The sequence below is a fragment of the Tachysurus vachellii genome, chromosome 21 (assembly GCF_030014155.1).
Source record: "Tachysurus vachellii isolate PV-2020 chromosome 21, HZAU_Pvac_v1, whole genome shotgun sequence".
NCBI lineage: Eukaryota > Metazoa > Chordata > Actinopteri > Siluriformes > Bagridae > Tachysurus > Tachysurus vachellii.
Genome location: NC_083480.1, coordinates 176,028 through 193,024, shown reverse-complemented (window position 1 = coordinate 193,024; position 16,997 = coordinate 176,028). Strand labels below are relative to the sequence as shown.

At 43.3% G+C, this 16,997-nt stretch overlaps 2 protein-coding genes across 10 annotated transcripts in view; one reads left to right on the top strand and one right to left on the bottom strand.

Annotated features, from left to right (window-relative positions):
* The window catches only part of LOC132863899 (ribonuclease inhibitor-like), a 201,148-nt gene that overhangs the window by 159,779 nt on the left and 24,372 nt on the right, over window positions 1–16,997 (bottom strand). The gene's annotated exons all lie outside the window — the stretch shown is intronic.
* On the top strand, window positions 14,900–16,175 carry LOC132864170 (aerolysin-like protein). The gene has a single exon (XM_060897455.1). It carries the CDS (start codon window positions 14,910–14,912, stop codon window positions 15,870–15,872), a length of 963 nt encoding a protein of 320 aa, XP_060753438.1. The 5' UTR covers window positions 14,900–14,909; the 3' UTR covers window positions 15,873–16,175.

Genomic DNA, 16,997 nt, shown 5'->3' with positions numbered 1-16,997 from the left:
TGCCCTTTTCCAGAGCAACTGGCATTTAACCTCATTTTATACAAATGAGGGTTAAGGGCCTTGCTCATGGGGCCAGAAGTGGCAGATTGGTGAACCTGGGATTTAAACTCACAACCTTCCGATCAGTAGTCCAACACCTTAACTGCTAATCTAACACATCCCTTCAATGACAAGTACTTCAGTGATCTCATCAAAAGTCCTTTTGTAAGACATTTCAGTGCTGCTAATAGATAAACATTTTTCTGAGTGGAGTGATAAGTCATATATAATGTCCATGTTTAAATTGGTACACATTAAACTGCATATATTATAAGCTAATTTAATAACTACTTGGCACGATCACCTGATAACATGTGGTACAATGAGATAAGAAATGTAGCATATTGGCCAGTTTTATGCAAGCTTGAAAAGTTGGGGTCTGAAACCAGATGTTCAAGCTGATGTTGCATTTGGGAATAACGTGCCTCAGGACTTACACAAACATTAAGCCAACTCTAAACTTTCATACTCTGGAAAAATAAATAATAAATTATTTTAATCAAAGAGTATGCACTGGCCATTAGCAAACACATAAACACCTAATAAAAATTATAAATAAATAAATTGTCATCCAATGATACAATTGGGAAGATTGAGAGCATTTGACCTCCCTTTCACTTTGGCCACATCAAGATGGAAAATGTCTCTATGGAATCAAATTCAAGACAAATCAGCTGATTCAGCTGAACAATCTGAATCAATAAGCATTGAAACCAATCTTTTTTTTATTTACACAGTGACGCTTTGCATACATGAACCAAGATAAGATAAGATAAGATAAGATAAGATAAGATAGACCTTTATCCGTCCCACAATGGGGAAATTTCTCTGTTACAGCAGCAAAAAATATACATATAAAAAGAATAAAGACAAAATATACAAAAAACAAAAATGTATAAAATGTATAAAAATAATAGTGGTTACACTGAAGACATATTGCACATAGGTAATATTGCACATTTTTCAAAATATCCGTTATTGCACATGTTTAAAATATTTTGTGACGGATGTCATACATTCATTCATTCATTTTCTACCGCTTTCTACCGAACTACCTCGGGTCACGGGGAGCCTGTGCCTATCTCAGGCGTCATCGGGCATCAAGGCAGGATACACCCTGGAGGAAACCGGAGAACATGCAAACTCCACACACACAAGGCGGAGGCAGGAATCGAACCCCGACCCTGGAGGTGTGAGGCAAACGTGCTAACCACTAAGCCACCATGCCCCCCCTGAGAGCATCTCATTTCCTCTTAAAGTTCCTCCACGTACAACCGTGAATGTGTGCATCATAATTAGTGAAGCTAAAGTCTAGCTCCATGGCATCATGAAGATTACCTGCTGTAATGACGCCGTGCTGGGGGGAAGTCGTGGCCTAATGGTTAGAGAGTTTGACCCCTAACCCTAAGGTTGGGGGTTCGAGTCTCGGGCCGGCCATGACTGAGGTGCCCTTGAGCAAGGCACCCTTTACACTACTTCAGCATATTTAAAAGTATTAATGTAAATTATGAAATGTTACTTTTGAACATTTTGTCTACTTTGACCATAAAGTGTAACACAGTGTTCCACATCATACTTATGTCAACATCAGTGACAAATATTACTGGAGAAAACGTATCTATTTCTCCGAGTTCTCTGTGTTTGTTTCTACAATGTGTGTACTCATATTTGTAGTCAGCGGTGACTTCTACAATCTTGCATGTTATCATGTATCCTGTATGGGGTGGGACGGGAGATTTTTTTTTTCTTAAAATCTGTAAACCAATGAAAACAGTGATTTGATTTATTCTGTTAGTCTAATCCAGTAGTTGGAAACCCACATTTTTCATTAATAAAACATTCTTTATGTGACCGTACGAACGAGATACGAGTGGTGATTGACGCTCATGACCACCAATCAGTATCGAGCAGGCACTATTTAGAGCGGGTAGGTTTTGACCCTGGGATGCGTCACGTCCGTATCCTCCCCTTTTTCTGTTACTATAGCGGTTTCAGGTATGTGCTGTTAGCATGTAGCGTTGGCTAATTTGTTTTTTATCTTTACTCGTTGCACTAATGGCTCGTTTATTGCACCCTTAGCCTGTCTTTTCATCATTGTGTGTGTCCCTGTCGGATGCTGTTCGGATCTGTTTACTGCCCTCCTTTCAGGTATGAGGAAGTTGTATTACAATGTCTAGCTTCAATGTGGGTCGGGTGGCATGAGTAATGTGCAGTCCTTGTACTTCAGTTTAAGAGCGGGTTATTTGAGGGCTGCGTATCCTGAGCGGTGAATTGATCCTCGTGAACTCATCTATCCACATTTGGTAAGTTTGTTCGGTTTTGCTAAGGGGAATTTCGGCGTGTATTTGTGCAATTACTAGTAATTCTGTTTTTGTACTATTTATGTTATAGGATTCTCCCTCTTTTTCGTCCTGTGCGATTATCACTGCAGTTTGGGTTTTTCCTCCACTGCGCGCCGAGCGAATAATATCAGCTTACAACTATTTAAAGGGACTTCTGCTGCTGCCGTCTGGTTTCTGTGCTAGTTTTAAATGACCTGTTCCGGTCTGCTCTGGGGTGGAAGATCGCGCATTTCTTGGGGCTGGCCTGAGAACGACGTTTGTCTGGAAGTTGTGTAAATTGGTCGTTTAATATTTCTTTCGTCTGATTGTTTGTTATTTGTGTAATTGCCTGTCCCTGGGCTTTCTTCCCAGTGAGGACGTTTTCTCTTTTTTTTTAGTTTGCCTTTGTAATATTTGTGGGAGCTGCTAGTAATGGCTCTTTAGTGTTGAGCATATTTTAACTGAGTTTTTCTCTTAAATTGCCAGTTTTCAATAAACGTACTTTTATATATTGCCCACGTTTCTTGCCTACAGTTATTTTTAAGAGAATCGAACTTGTGTGATCTGATAATAAACACTGGGGTTTACTTCTATTTCCTGGGTTTAACCCTCCCGGGTGGCGTAGTCGAATTGGTTACAAATAGATAAACTTGGGTTTGTGTGATTAGTTGTACGGCTCTCACTTGTACCTCCTAACGCACCACACCGCTCCCGCCACATTCACAAAACATTTCATTTTTTTGCTCTAAGATTTGTATTTAATTCCTTTTACTTATCAGGAAGATTTTAATTTGTTAGGATTACAATCACTAAAACCCTTCTCAATAGAAACTAATGCTTTGACTCATGGATTGTTCTAGATGCTTCCCGAAGCCCAGCGTCCCAGTGAACCGTGTCTTAACAAGGCTAACACAGGAAAACCTCTGGTGAAGCACAATGTCTATATGGCTGGATGTGCTCTTTATCACTATTCTAATTATGTTTCATTGTGACTTGATTAAACGTATTCACTAAGTTACTTTTCACTCGGTTTCTTAAGACCGTATCACTACAACTTTGGGTCCAGCAAAAAGTTGCCCTTAGTTGTGAAGACCTCTAAAAAAATGAATGAAAATCCTTGGTCTTGTCATTTCTTGGGTTTGACTGAAGATGATATTCAGAATTCAGATATTCTACTGTTGTAATAAGCGGCCAATGAAGTAAGTTCTGTTAATGATACATGTGATTTATTTGTATTTCTGTTTGTGTTTCTGTTCAATAATAATAATGTCCTTTGTATTTTGCATTTGTCTTATTTTCTTATCATTAGTTCTCACTGCATTTATTGAGTCTGATTATCCATCTTGTTGGTCAATAACGCCAGTGAATCAAGAATTCTGAAGCCCAGATTCAGCCCTTATTCAACCAAGGTACGTAATCACTATGGATGTAAATCTTTCACCTTGTCCATCTAAATGTAAGATGCTCTGTAGGATTTTCCATCATTACAAAATGTTTTATGAGGTCGAAAAATGTATAGTTACTTTCATATACAGATACTTTTTGATAGAACATTCCCTAAAGCCTATAGAGCTTCAATCTAATGCAGTAGAGAAGACATTGTAGATTTTTGATGCTTTATTATAAACAGAATGAAAGTTTTGTAGGTTGGAGAAAAATTTAACTGTATCTGTTACAGAAAACATGATTCTGTGTTAAGATGTCATCATGAGGTTGAGTGACACAAAGGAACGTTCGCTAAATATTAAACCATATTGTGGTGCTTTCTGACAGTTTAAGGAAATGACTCACTGAGGGGTGAAAAGCTTGTGAAATCTGATTTCCAAATAACAGCGTGGACACACACACACTTGTTACTTGGAAGTGTGGTGTAAGGCTCAGGACCACCCTCTTTATTTGTTATATTACATTATGTAGGTTATTAACTGTGTATGTAGATTATAGTATTACAGCATTATAGTTACTGTATATGATAATGTTTAACTCATATTATGAAAGCTTAATTCTGTTCATTTTCTATTACAGTGTGGTTTGTCAGTGCATTAATCATTAATAAATAAAATTTGTTAGTACTGGTAAAGTAAGTCACTAGCATTAAAGTTGATAACTTCTTACTTCTGAGGTGTGAATACTGTAAAATCCTGTAAAAATGTAATGTAAACTCCTCATTAGGTGTGAACACATTAATTGAACAATGTTAACAATGAGTGGTTTTATTTTATTTAATGTCATTGAATTCCGCTGGCATTTTATTATAGTAATGGGCTTGAATATGGTTTATTCATCTTACTGCTGATCTTACCAATGTTGTGTATCCCACTATTCCTGATGTGATACCCAAAGTGGCTGTTGGAGAAATTAAGTCCATGTTCTACCAGAATCAAGATATAAATTAACTATTAGTGTTGAGGGTACATATGCTTCAGAGACCAACGAAGAGAAAAAGGAGCTCACTGTGTTCATCAGTTTTGCTGGAACACTTTGGGGACATATTGTACACATGGCTGTGATGTCCAGGTGTCCTGTACTGTATATTGTCATAAAGCGTGAAACCAGTTAGATCCAAGTGCAGGTTTATTTGCAAAATCCAAAAACAGGCAATGGTCAAAACACCAGGCAAACAGCAACAAAGGAAATCCAAAAGCAGTAGTCAATAATCCAGGCGTAGGTCAGGGCAGGTAGCAAACAATCACAAACACGAAAAACACACAGGGTCAAATACGAGGCAATAAACAGAACAGAGAAAATACGCTCGGTATGCAGACAGGCTAACAATACTTCGCGTCATACGAGAGTTCTGAGTGAGCTTAAATAGACCAGGTGATTACAAACACTAAACAGGTGTGCTGAGTGGGTGGTGCAATGGATTGTGGGAATTAGAGTCCTGATGGTAAAGTGCAGCAAATCCTCTGCAGGCCAGCAGAGGGAGCCCTCATGGCTCTCATAACAGAGCCCCCCCCAGGAGTGGATTCCAGACACTCCAACGTAGATCCGGAGGGTGGTGGAGTGGAGGCGGAACAGGGGGCGGGAAGGCGGGCCAGGTCCATGTGGCGGCAGAGGGCAGGGCAGAGCTGGCGAAGCTGAAGGCCAGGGCGGAGCCGGCAGAGCTGAAGGCCAGAGCGGTACAGCATGCGGCGCCAGCGACCAGAGCAGGACTGGAGACCAGGGTGGTGCCGCAGGCAGAGCCAGCGACCAGAGCAGGACTGGAGGCCAGGGTGGTGCCGCAGGCAGAGCCAGCGACCAGAGCAGGACTGGAGGCCAGGGTGGTGCCGCAGGCAGAGCCAGCGACCAGAGCAGGACTGGAGGCCAGGGTGGTGCCGCAGGCAGAGCCAGCGACCAGAGCAGGACTGGAGGCCAGGGTGGTGCCGCAGGCAGAGCCAGCGACCAGAGCAGGACTGGAGGCCAGGGTGGTGCCGCAGGCAGAGCCAGCGACCAGAGCAGGACTGGAGGCCAGGGTGGTGCCGCAGGCAGAGCCAGCGACCAGAGCAGGACTGGAGGCCAGGGTGGTGCCGCAGGCAGAGCCAGCGACCAGAGCAGGACTGGAGGCCAGGGTGGTGCCGCAGGCAGAGCCAGCGACCAGAGCAGGACTGGAGGCCAGGGTGGTGCCGCAGGCAGAGCCAGCGACCAGAGCAGGACTGGAGGCCAGGGTGGTGCCGCAGGCAGAGCCAGCGACCAGAGCAGGACTGGAGGCCAGGGTGGTGCCGCAGGCAGAGCCAGCGACCAGAGCAGGACTGGAGGCCAGGGTGGTGCCGCAGGCAGAGCCAGCGACCAGAGCAGGACTGGAGGCCAGGGTGGTGCCGCAGGCAGAGCCAGCGACCAGAGCAGGACTGGAGGCCAGGGTGGTGCCGCAGGCAGAGCCAGCGACCAGAGCAGGACTGGAGGCCAGGGTGGTGCCGCAGGCAGAGCCAGCGACCAGAGCAGGACTGGAGGCCAGGGTGGTGCCGCAGGCAGAGCCAGCGACCAGAGCAGGACTGGAGGCCAGGGTGGTGCCGCAGGCAGAGCCAGCGACCAGAGCAGGACTGGAGGCCAGGGTGGTGCCGCAGGCAGAGCCAGCGACCAGAGCAGGACTGGAGGCCAGGGTGGTGCCGCAGGCAGAGCCAGCGACCAGAGCAGGACTGGAGGCCAGGGTGGTGCCGCAGGCAGAGCCAGCGACCAGAGCAGGACTGGAGGCCAGGGTGGTGCCGCAGGCAGAGCCAGCGACCAGAGCAGGACTGGAGGCCAGGGTGGTGCCGCAGGCAGAGCCAGCGACCAGAGCAGGACTGGAGGCCAGGGTGGTGCCGCAGGCAGAGCCAGCGACCAGAGCAGGACTGGAGGCCAGGGTGGTGCCGCAGGCAGAGCCAGCGACCAGAGCAGGACTGGAGGCCAGGGTGGTGCCGCAGGCAGAGCCAGCGACCAGAGCAGGACTGGAGGCCAGGGTGGTGCCGCAGGCAGAGCCAGCGACCAGAGCAGGACTGGAGGCCAGGGTGGTGCCGCAGGCAGAGCCAGCGACCAGAGCAGGACTGGAGGCCAGGGTGGTGCCGCAGGCAGAGCCAGCGACCAGAGCAGGACTGGAGGCCAGGGTGGTGCCGCAGGCAGAGCCAGCGATTAGAGCAGGACTGGAGGCCAGGGTGGTGCCGCAGGCAGAGCCAGCGACCAGAGCAGGACTGGAGGCCAGGGTGGTGCCGCAGGCAGAGCCAGCGACCAGAGCAGGACTGGAGGCCAGGGTGGTGCCGCAGGCAGAGCCAGCGACCAGAGCAGGACTGGAGGCCAGGGTGGTGCCGCAGGCAGAGCCAGCGACCAGAGCAGGACTGGAGGCCAGGGTGGTGCCGCAGTCATCATCGCAATCCAAGGCAGTGCTGGAGGTGTTCCAAGCCTGTAAACAGGGACAGGAGGTAGAGGGGCTGGCAAAGCCAGTGAAACAAAACACAGGACAGGTAACCCAGGCAAATTGGTTGGTTCAGGCCAGGCAGAGAGCTCAGGGAACCCAGAAACGACCATCTTAGATGAAGCAAATAGTTCAGGGTTGACTGTTTTGGATGAGACATTGAGACCTTGGAAGTTGTGCATGGTTAGTGACCCAGGTTCGAACCTTCCAGCCGTGACTAAGTGTTCGGGGGACTCTGGTTCATGAGAGTGTGGGATTTCCTGTGAAGCAGAAGAACAAAAGGTGGACCCTGCATGACTCAAAGATGATGCGGACCTAGATGATATGGTTGATTCAGGTGCTCCAGTTGCTCCAGATGATTCAGTTGATTCATTAGCTCCAGCAGGTTCAGGTGATTCCTTTGCTCCAGCTGGTTCGGGTGATTCAGCATGTTCAGGTGCTTCATTTACTCCAGCAGGTTCAGGTGCTTCAGATGGTTCAAATGGTTCGGTTGGTTCAGGTGCTCCAGCCGGTTCAGGTGATTCATTCACTCCAGCAGGTTCAGGTGATTCATTTACTGCAGCAGGTTCAGGTGCTTCAGACGGTTCAAATGGTTCGGTTGGTTCATTTGCTCCAGCAGGTTCAGGTGATTCATTTGCTCCAGCAGGTTCAGGTGATTCATTTGCTCCAGCAGGTTCAGGTGATCCATTTGCTCCAGCTGGTTCAGGTGATACAGCAGGTTCAGGTGCTTCAGCAGGTTCAAATGGTTCGGGTGCTTCAGCAGGTTCGGGTGCTTCAGCAGGTTCAGGTGCTTCAGCAGGTTCAGATGGTTCGGTCGGTTCGGGTGCTTCAGCAGGTTCGGGTGCTTCAGCAGGTTCGGGTGCTTCAGGTGCCTCAGCAGGTTCAGGTGCATCATTTACTCCAGCTGGTTCAGGTGATTCATTTACTCCAGCTGGTTCGTTTGCTCCAGCCGGTTCAAGTGCTTTAGCAGGTTCAGGTGCTTCAGGTGTCTCAGCAGGTTCGGGTGCTTCAGCAGGTTCGGGTGCTTCAGGTGCCTCAGCAGGTTCAGGTGCTTCAGGTGTCTCAGCAGGTTCAGGTGCTTCAGGTGTCTCAGCAGATTCAGGTGCCTCAGCAGGTTCGGGTGCCTCAGCAGGTTCGAGTCGCAGATTTGGGAACTGCCCGGTGAAACAGAAGGGGAGCGAGCATGCCGCGGTGCCATAGCAAGTACAGGAGGCATGAGACTGAGAGAACATACCTTGGTTGCCCTGGGGATCACTGAACTTGACAAAACTAGATTACGCCTCTTAGTCACTTGTGCAGACGTCATCTGGGGATCCAGTAGACTAGACACTAGTAGTTGTGGCTTTGCAGGAGCAGGAGAGATAGGTGAGGCAGATATTTTGGGAAGTGGTTGGGATGCAGGAATGGCAGCAATCTTGACAACAGGTGCGGGGATGGTAACGGTCCTCTGAGGGACAGGTGTTGTCAGGACAGTGGCTCTTTCAACCACTGGTGCAGATACAGTAGTAGCCTTCTTGAAAACAGGTGCAGGTAAGACAGTAGCCATTTTAGGGGTAGGTGCAGACACGGCAGTCCTGCTTGCAAAGCGTTTTCTTCTGATAGCCCTCCTAGACAAGGGTTCAGGCATAGGAGCGGCTATTTTGGGAGTAGGGGCAGGTGTGACAGCAGCTGTTTTAGGAGCAGAGACCGGCCTAGTGACGGCCATGCTGTCAATAGTTTTTCCATCCAGGGTTTCTCATAAGTTCCATCGGCTTCAGCTTTCTAAATGACTCACAAACCCCCAAAAGTCCAAAATTTGTAAACTGTGTCTCTGCTTGAGACAAAGGTTCATCCAGACAATCATTTAAGTACAACTTTAATTCTTCATCGCTGAGGTTCAAACCAGCCGCACATGTCCAGAATAATTGGGCAAAACAACTCACCGCTCGTCCTTGTTGGCGGACCACCATTCCGACCTGCCACCACCACCAACCTGCCCCACCATTCTTCCTCAGAGGAGGGGGGCAACACCTGGATTTGTATGCCGCTGTATCTGTACATGTCGGGGTACAGTACAGGAACACACCAATCGGAACAGGGAAATATCACTGCTGAATCCTAGATGAGTGGTCGGAAAAGGTGCCGGAAGACTTATTAGGAATGCTGGATTTGGTTGTTGGTTTATGGCTGATGCAGTGATGAAACCAGGGTGGATGAAATAAACCACTGGATCTTGTCGGGCGAAGTATTCTGTCATAAAGCGTGAAACCGGTTAGATCCAAGTGCAGGTTTATTTGCAAAATCCAAAAACAGGCAATGGTCAAAACACCAGGCAAACAGCAACAACAAAGGAAATCCAAAAGCAGTAGTCAGTAATCCAGGCGTAGGTCAGGGCAGGTAGCAAACAATCACAAACACGAAAAACAGGCAGGGTCAAAAATGAGGCAATAAACAGAACAGAGAAAAATACACTCAGTATGCAGACAGGCTAACAATACTTCGCGTCATACGAGAGTGCTGAGTGAGCTTAAATAGACCAGGTGATTACAAACAGGAAACAGGTGTGCTGAGTGGGTGGTGCAATGGATTGTGGGAATTAGAGTCCTGATGGTAAAGTGCAGCAAATCCTCTGCAGGCCAGCAGAGGGAGCCCTCATGGCACTCATAACAATATTAAACAGCTACAGAGAACTTGGATAAGGTTAAGTAGCTACCAGTAACATGTGTCACTAATATTGACATGTGTATGGAACAGTGTGTTATGTAGTAGATGTTATGGCCAAAGTGGAGAAAGTCTAAAGGAATAGATAATAATTATGGTGGAGAAAGTGTAGAAATATAGAAAAAAAAATACTTAAGTCAAAATAATAATATGAATTAGTTTAAATGTGCTCAAGTAGTGTATGAGTGTTTGTTTACTCCAACACAGAAACATTTTACAGGGAAGACTGGGACTTTTGGTAGTGCTCAGGAAGAATCTAGAATAATAAATAATTATGGAAAAAAAACAAGTCAGAAGCTTAGTTTCAATTAAGACTGTTTTTATTGATGGAAATTATAACAGATTATAATCTGAAAATGTCAAAAGATTTTGGTCTTTTTGGGTCACTTTGGGTGAGACTATAGAAACGGTGGGATACACCACATTGGTAAGCTAAGGAGATTTCTTCTTGAGCATCATGAAGCCGAAGCGATCAATGTCAGCCTCAGAACGTCCTTGGATTCCAGGGCATTTCCCAGATTCAACATCAACTACTACTTCTGATTGCAGCAGACCACTTGGCACGCATGCATGGAACTCCCGGGAGCTGCTTGTCGTGAATTTGATGGCACCCAGATGTGTACCAGCTTGATTTGGCCAAAGTGAAAGGGAGGCGAATATCTCTTCATCAACAAATGTAAACTCTTTCAGATTCCCATCAGGAACACCAAACTCCTCGGACTGGCCATCAGTAAGCCACACCTTCACAGCTTGTATCACCAAATCACCTTCCCAAACCTTGATCTTTTTCAACAAGGATCCAGTTTCTATACCATTAAAAATGAAAGGTTTTCCTCCCGTTCCACCAACTTCAACAACACTGGTCATCTTGTTCTTAACCTTAAAAAGACAAACATTTCAAGATGGATGAAAATAATTCTTCTGATAAATAGGCATTTTTAAGATGAATTGTAGTTAAGATAATAAAATGCCTGAAGCATGAGCTACTGCTGATATTATTTGCTGATTCAGCTCATTAAGCTTCATTAAACAACTGTATTATTAGATGACTTTATGTATGCTAATGGCCAGAATAATGTTTTACAAAAGGATGCCATCCTCTGTGTTTTAATAATCTGTTCGATTACATCACCCACTTCCTGTTAGCACCATATAAAAAGGACACAGGCTAGCATGTCAGTGTGAAACTTTAGTCATGTGTAAGTTCTGAGTTGTGTTGTTCTGGAAAGCTTCATAGTGTATGATGCTGTCTTGCCTTTACATATTTTCCAAGTCTTTAAATGTTTTCTATCTGTCTTTGATACGTGGTGTTTAAAGTGTGTTTCCTCTCCTCATGTCAACTCTTACTGTATGGAACCTCACTCTGTGTCTGAGACCCCTACAGTATGTTACACCATCACTAACATTTAACTTTGGGATCAACAGACTTTTTTTTTTTTTTTTATTAACACAGAAGTGGATGTTAACTGGCATAATTCAGAACACTGAGACCTTAAGATTTTATTGACCATCATGTACAGAGTTGAGTTATGGACGCCTTGTAAGAATTTCATTCATTTATTCATCTTCTACCGCTTATCCGAACTACCTCGGGTCACGGGGAGCCTGTGCCTATCTCAGGCGTCATCGGGCATCAAGGCAGGATACACCCTGGATGGAGTGCCAACCCATCGCAGGGCACACACACACTCTCATTCACTCATGCAATCACACACTATGGACAATTTTCCAGAGATGCCAATCAACCTACCATGCATGTCTTTGGACCGGGGGAGGAAACCGGAGTACCCGGAGGAAACCCCCGAGGCACGGGGAGAACATGCAAACTCCACACACACAAGGTGGAGGCGGGAATCGAACCCCGACCCTGGAGGTGTGAGGTGAACGTGCTAACCACTAAGCCACCGTGCCCCCCATGTAAGAATTTAATACTGAAATTTCATAAATCAGTATTCAGTATAAAATATAAACTAATAAACAAGGTGTAATGTGATAAAGTGGAGTCCTACAGAGCTTAATGTCTCTTATGCCACATCAATTTACTTTACCATTCATTCATTCATTCATTTTCTACCACTTATCCGAACAGATTAATTCTTCAGTGTTTGGACAGTTTAATACGGTGGCCGGGAAGTGCAAAACAAATTAACAAATCCCAAAACACATTAACAAATTAGAAAACAAATTAACAAATCCCAAAACACATTAACAAATCAGAAAACAAATTAACAAATCCCAAAACAAATGAACAAATCCCAAAACACATTAACAAATCAGAAAACAAATTAACAAATCCCAAAACACATTAACAAATCCCAAAACAAATTATCAAATCCCAAAACACATTAACAAATCCCAAAACAAATTAACAAATCCCAAAACAAATTAATAAATCCGAAAACACATTAACAAGTCAGACAACCCGGAAGAGGTTGGTATAGCTTGTGAATGGAAACTTACCATCATCGGACTAGACACCTTTCATTCACCTTTATATCTTTAATGACAGTCGTCTTGTCCAATGATCGGTAAGTTTCTATTCACAAACTATACCTACCGCTTCCGGGTTGTCTAAATCGGTGCATGAAACACATTAACAAATCAGAAAACACATTAACAAATCAGAAAACACATTAACAAATCAGAAAACACATTAACAAATCAGAAAACACAACGACATTTCAGACAACCCGGAAGCGGTTGGTATAGTTTGTGATTGGACAAGACACCTGTCACTCAAAGTATACATGAAGTTCAACAGTCTGCCGGAGGGAAAAGTTGAATGGATGGATGGAATGGATTACTGTGGAATAATTCTGTTATTTTCTTGAACAGAGAACTTTATTTAAAGGGAGAACTTTACACATTACACATAAGATTCCATACCTGTATATCTTGAGTGACAGGTGTCTTGTCCAATGATCGGTAAGTTTCCATTCAAAAACGATACACTACCGTTTCTGGGTTGTCTAACTTGTCGTTGTGTTTTCGGATTTGTTAATGTGTTTTCGGATTTGTTAATTTGTTTTGGGATTTTTAATGTGTTTTTTGATTTGTTAATGTGTTTTCTGTTTTGTTAATTTGTTTTGGGATTTGTTAATTTGTTTTGGGATTTGTTAATTTGTTTTCAGATTTGTTAATGTGTTTTGGGATTTGTTAATTTGTTTTCGGATTTGTTAATGTGTTTTGGGATTTGTTAATGTGTTTTGCACTTCCCGGCCATCGTACTTTAAGGGTATTAACGCCTATTAAAAAAGCTAACTAACAGCGTGAGCACACACACACACACACACACACACACACACACACACACACACACACACACACAAAGGTGTGGGATAAGGTTCCTTGTAAGTGTGCAGTTTATTCTTGATTACATTATGTAGGTTATTAACTGTGTATGTAGATTACTGTGTATGTAGATTATAGTATTACAGCATTATAGTTACTGTATATGATAATGTTTAACTCATATTATGAAAGCTTAATTCTGATCATTTTCTATTACAGTGTGGTTTGTCAGTGCATTAATCATTAATAAATAAAATGTGTTAGTACTGGTAAAGTAAATTGTGTGCTTTTGTGTGATTATTTGACTGCATCAAGCTTTTCTTTTGAGTGCACAGAGATTGGGGGAAAAATCAACCAAAAGAATTACCCATTCAGAGTCGGGGCTCTGGACAGGACACTCGAGATCTTCCACTCCAACCTCCAACACATCATGGAGATCTTCATGGAACTGGCTTTGTACACAGTGTAACGGCGGCACATGCTCCGCCGCAAATGCATGGAGAAAAAAACGTTCTTTGCCCACTGCATCGGCAGCCAAGAAGCAGGAGAGTGTAAAAGGCGGCGGTTCAGCACCTTGGCCAGCGGCACTAAGCATGAGCTCCCGAACTTCAGCACCGTGGCCAGCGCCGCAGGGAGTGAGAGCGAGACGGAGCGGCCGAAACTCCCGCCGAAAATCACGGGCCAATCAGGAGCGCCGCTGGAGCATTCACCCTCCAGGAGGAAAGCATAGCAGGAATCGAGGCTCAGCGGCTGGAGAGGGGAAAATGGGGCGTGCCTAATGGAACTAACGTTCTGATAGTCTTTTACAGACACATCCAGCTGACCTAAGACTTCAAATTGCCTTTATGTAGATTATAGTATTACAGCATTACTGTATATGATAATGTTTAACTCATATTATGAAAGCTTAATTCTGATCATTTTCTATTACAGTGTGGTTTGTCAGTGCATTAATCATTAATAAATAAAATGTGTTAGTACTGGTAAAGTAAATTGGTGTGGTATAAGAGACAAAAAGCTCTGTATGACTCCACTTTATCACATTACACCTTGTTTATTAGTTACTTCTGATGTATGAATACTGATTTTTGAAATTTTATAAAATAAATAAAATAAAATAAAATTCAGAGTTCTGAATTATGCCAGTTAACACCCTCTTCTTTGGTTATTAAAAACCATGTCTGTTGATCAGATGATCAGATCACATGTTTCAGATTTTTCCAAAAATGTTCAATAGGAGTCAGTAGGATTTAGTAGTGAAATGTACTGTATGTGTTAATGCTTTATTTTAAGTTTTATTATGAAAGCTCGATTCTGAACATTTTCTGTTGTGTGAAATCCTCATTGGGTGTGAACACATTAACTGAATAATGTTAACATGACCGACTTTTTTCATGTAAGTGAAATCCGCTTGTGTTTATTATAGCAATGGGGTTAAACATGGTTTATTCATGTTAGTTAACTTCAGTTAAAGGAAACTTTTTGGAAAGAATAACCAGGTATAAATATAAATAATGAATGATTTTTATCAAACTCTATGCACTGGTTATTAGCAAGCATAAAGTCACCTAATAAAATAAATGAAAAAAAGATAAACAACATCTAATGATACAAATGAATCACAAAATATTTTTCATTTTATCAGGTTAATTCCTGAGACATCTTTGTTTTTTTTTAGGCTCAAGAAGAACAGCATGTCATACCTGGCACCTGTTGTTGAAGTTGGCGGTCAGGGAGGAAATGCTTTTGATTTTAATGGCACTAAAAATGGAAGCATATTGAAAACAATCCAGGTTTGGGCAGGTGACATCAAGATAAAAGCCATGAAGGTGTGGCTTACTGATGGCCGGTCTGAGCAGTTTGGTGATCCTCCTGGGAATCTGAAAGAGTTTACATTTGAAGATGGAGAGCATTTCACCTCCCTTTCACTTTGGCCGAATAAAGATGGTAAACGTCTGGGTGCAATCAAATTCAAGACAAGTCACTCCCGGGAGTTCTATGCAAGCATGACAAAAGGTGGTCTAAAACCAGAAGTTTCAGTTGATGTTGCTTCTGGGACCTGCATGGGGATCAAAGGACGTTCAGGGTGGGACATTGATCGATTTGGCTTCATATTCATCAACCCCGTCAAGTCTGCTGAGCTTACCGATGTTGTGTATCCCACCATTCATGATGTGATACCCAAAGTGGCTGTTGGAGAAATCAAATCCATGACCTACCAGAACAACACTTCTGTAACTCAAGAATACAAAATTGAGACCTCCAAAAAAATCATCCAAAAATCCTCCTGGTCTGTTACGGGAAAAGTGGAATTCACAATCAGCATGGAAGTAAATGCAGGAATTCCATTTCTTGCAAAGGTGAAATCAACATATGAATTAAAAATTGGAGTTGAGGGTACATATGCTTCAGAGACCAGTACAGAGAAAATGGAGCTCTTCTCATTTCCTGTTAAAGTTCCTGCAGGTAAAACCGTGGATGTGGACATTACACTTGGCCAGGCTACAGTTGACCTCCCATTCACTGGCATCATGAAGATTACCTGCTATAATGACAGTGTGCTGGAGTGTAAAACCAGTGGAACCTACAAGGGTGTCGCTTACTCTGATGGAAACGTGGTTGTGAATGAATCAAACAAAATGCTTGGTGCAGCCTAACAAGCTTTGAATTCAATTCTATAAATATTTTAACTACAAAATGTGTACTCATATTAGATAATGTTTAATAATCAATGTTACAGATGTATGGGACATATTTAGTGCATTATGTATCACTGTACTCAGTATCTCAGTAAAGTTCTTGCTGACTGGAGCTGTGTGTGTTGAACACTGGAGTCCAGCTGTGACTTATATGATCTTGCATCTTCATGTTTATCCTGCATTTGGTGGAATGGGTGATTTTTTTAGTTGATTTTTTTTTTCCTAACCTGTAAACCAATAAAAAAACAGTGATTTGAATTATTCTGCTGGTCTTCCAGTGGTGCAAAGCCATATTTTGATTAATAAAATAATTCTTTACAAAACATTTTAAGTAATAAATAAAACATCTCATTTCATGTTTTTATTTATTTACTTTGACTGTAGCTTTGTGTGATATATGGACTTGATAATTATGTATTATTCTAGATTCTTCCTGAGCACTACCACTAAACAGTTTTCCTGTCTGAGTTTTAAAACCATCAAAAGGTCTGCTTCTAGTCCCAGTCTTCCCAGTAAAATGTTACTATGGAGTAAACAAACTCTCATACACTAGTTGAGCAAATTTAAACTCATTAATGTTATTATTTTGACTTAAGTAATTTTTTTTCTATACTTCTACACTTTCTCCACTATAATTATTATCTATTCCTTTAGTCTTTGTCCACTTCATCTACTACATAACACATTGTTCCATAACGTACACATGTCAATATTAGTGACACATGTTACTGGTAGCTACTTAACCGTCTCCAAGTTCTCTGTAGTTGTTTAATATACAGTACAGGACACCTGGACATCACAGCCATGTGTACAGTATGTCCCCAAAGTGTTCCACCAAAACTGAAGGTAAACTGTTGTCTATAATATGTATTATTACATTTCACTGTAACTAAGAGGCTTATACCTGTTCCTGCATCTCAATGCTCCTGTGTACAAAGCCAGTACCATGAAGATCTCCATGATGTGTTGGAGGTTGGAGTGGAAGATCTCGAGTGTCCTGTAAAGAGCCCCGACTCTGAATGGGTGATTCTTTTGGTTGATTATTTTCCCCAATCTCTGTGCACATCCCTGTGCTTTGACAAC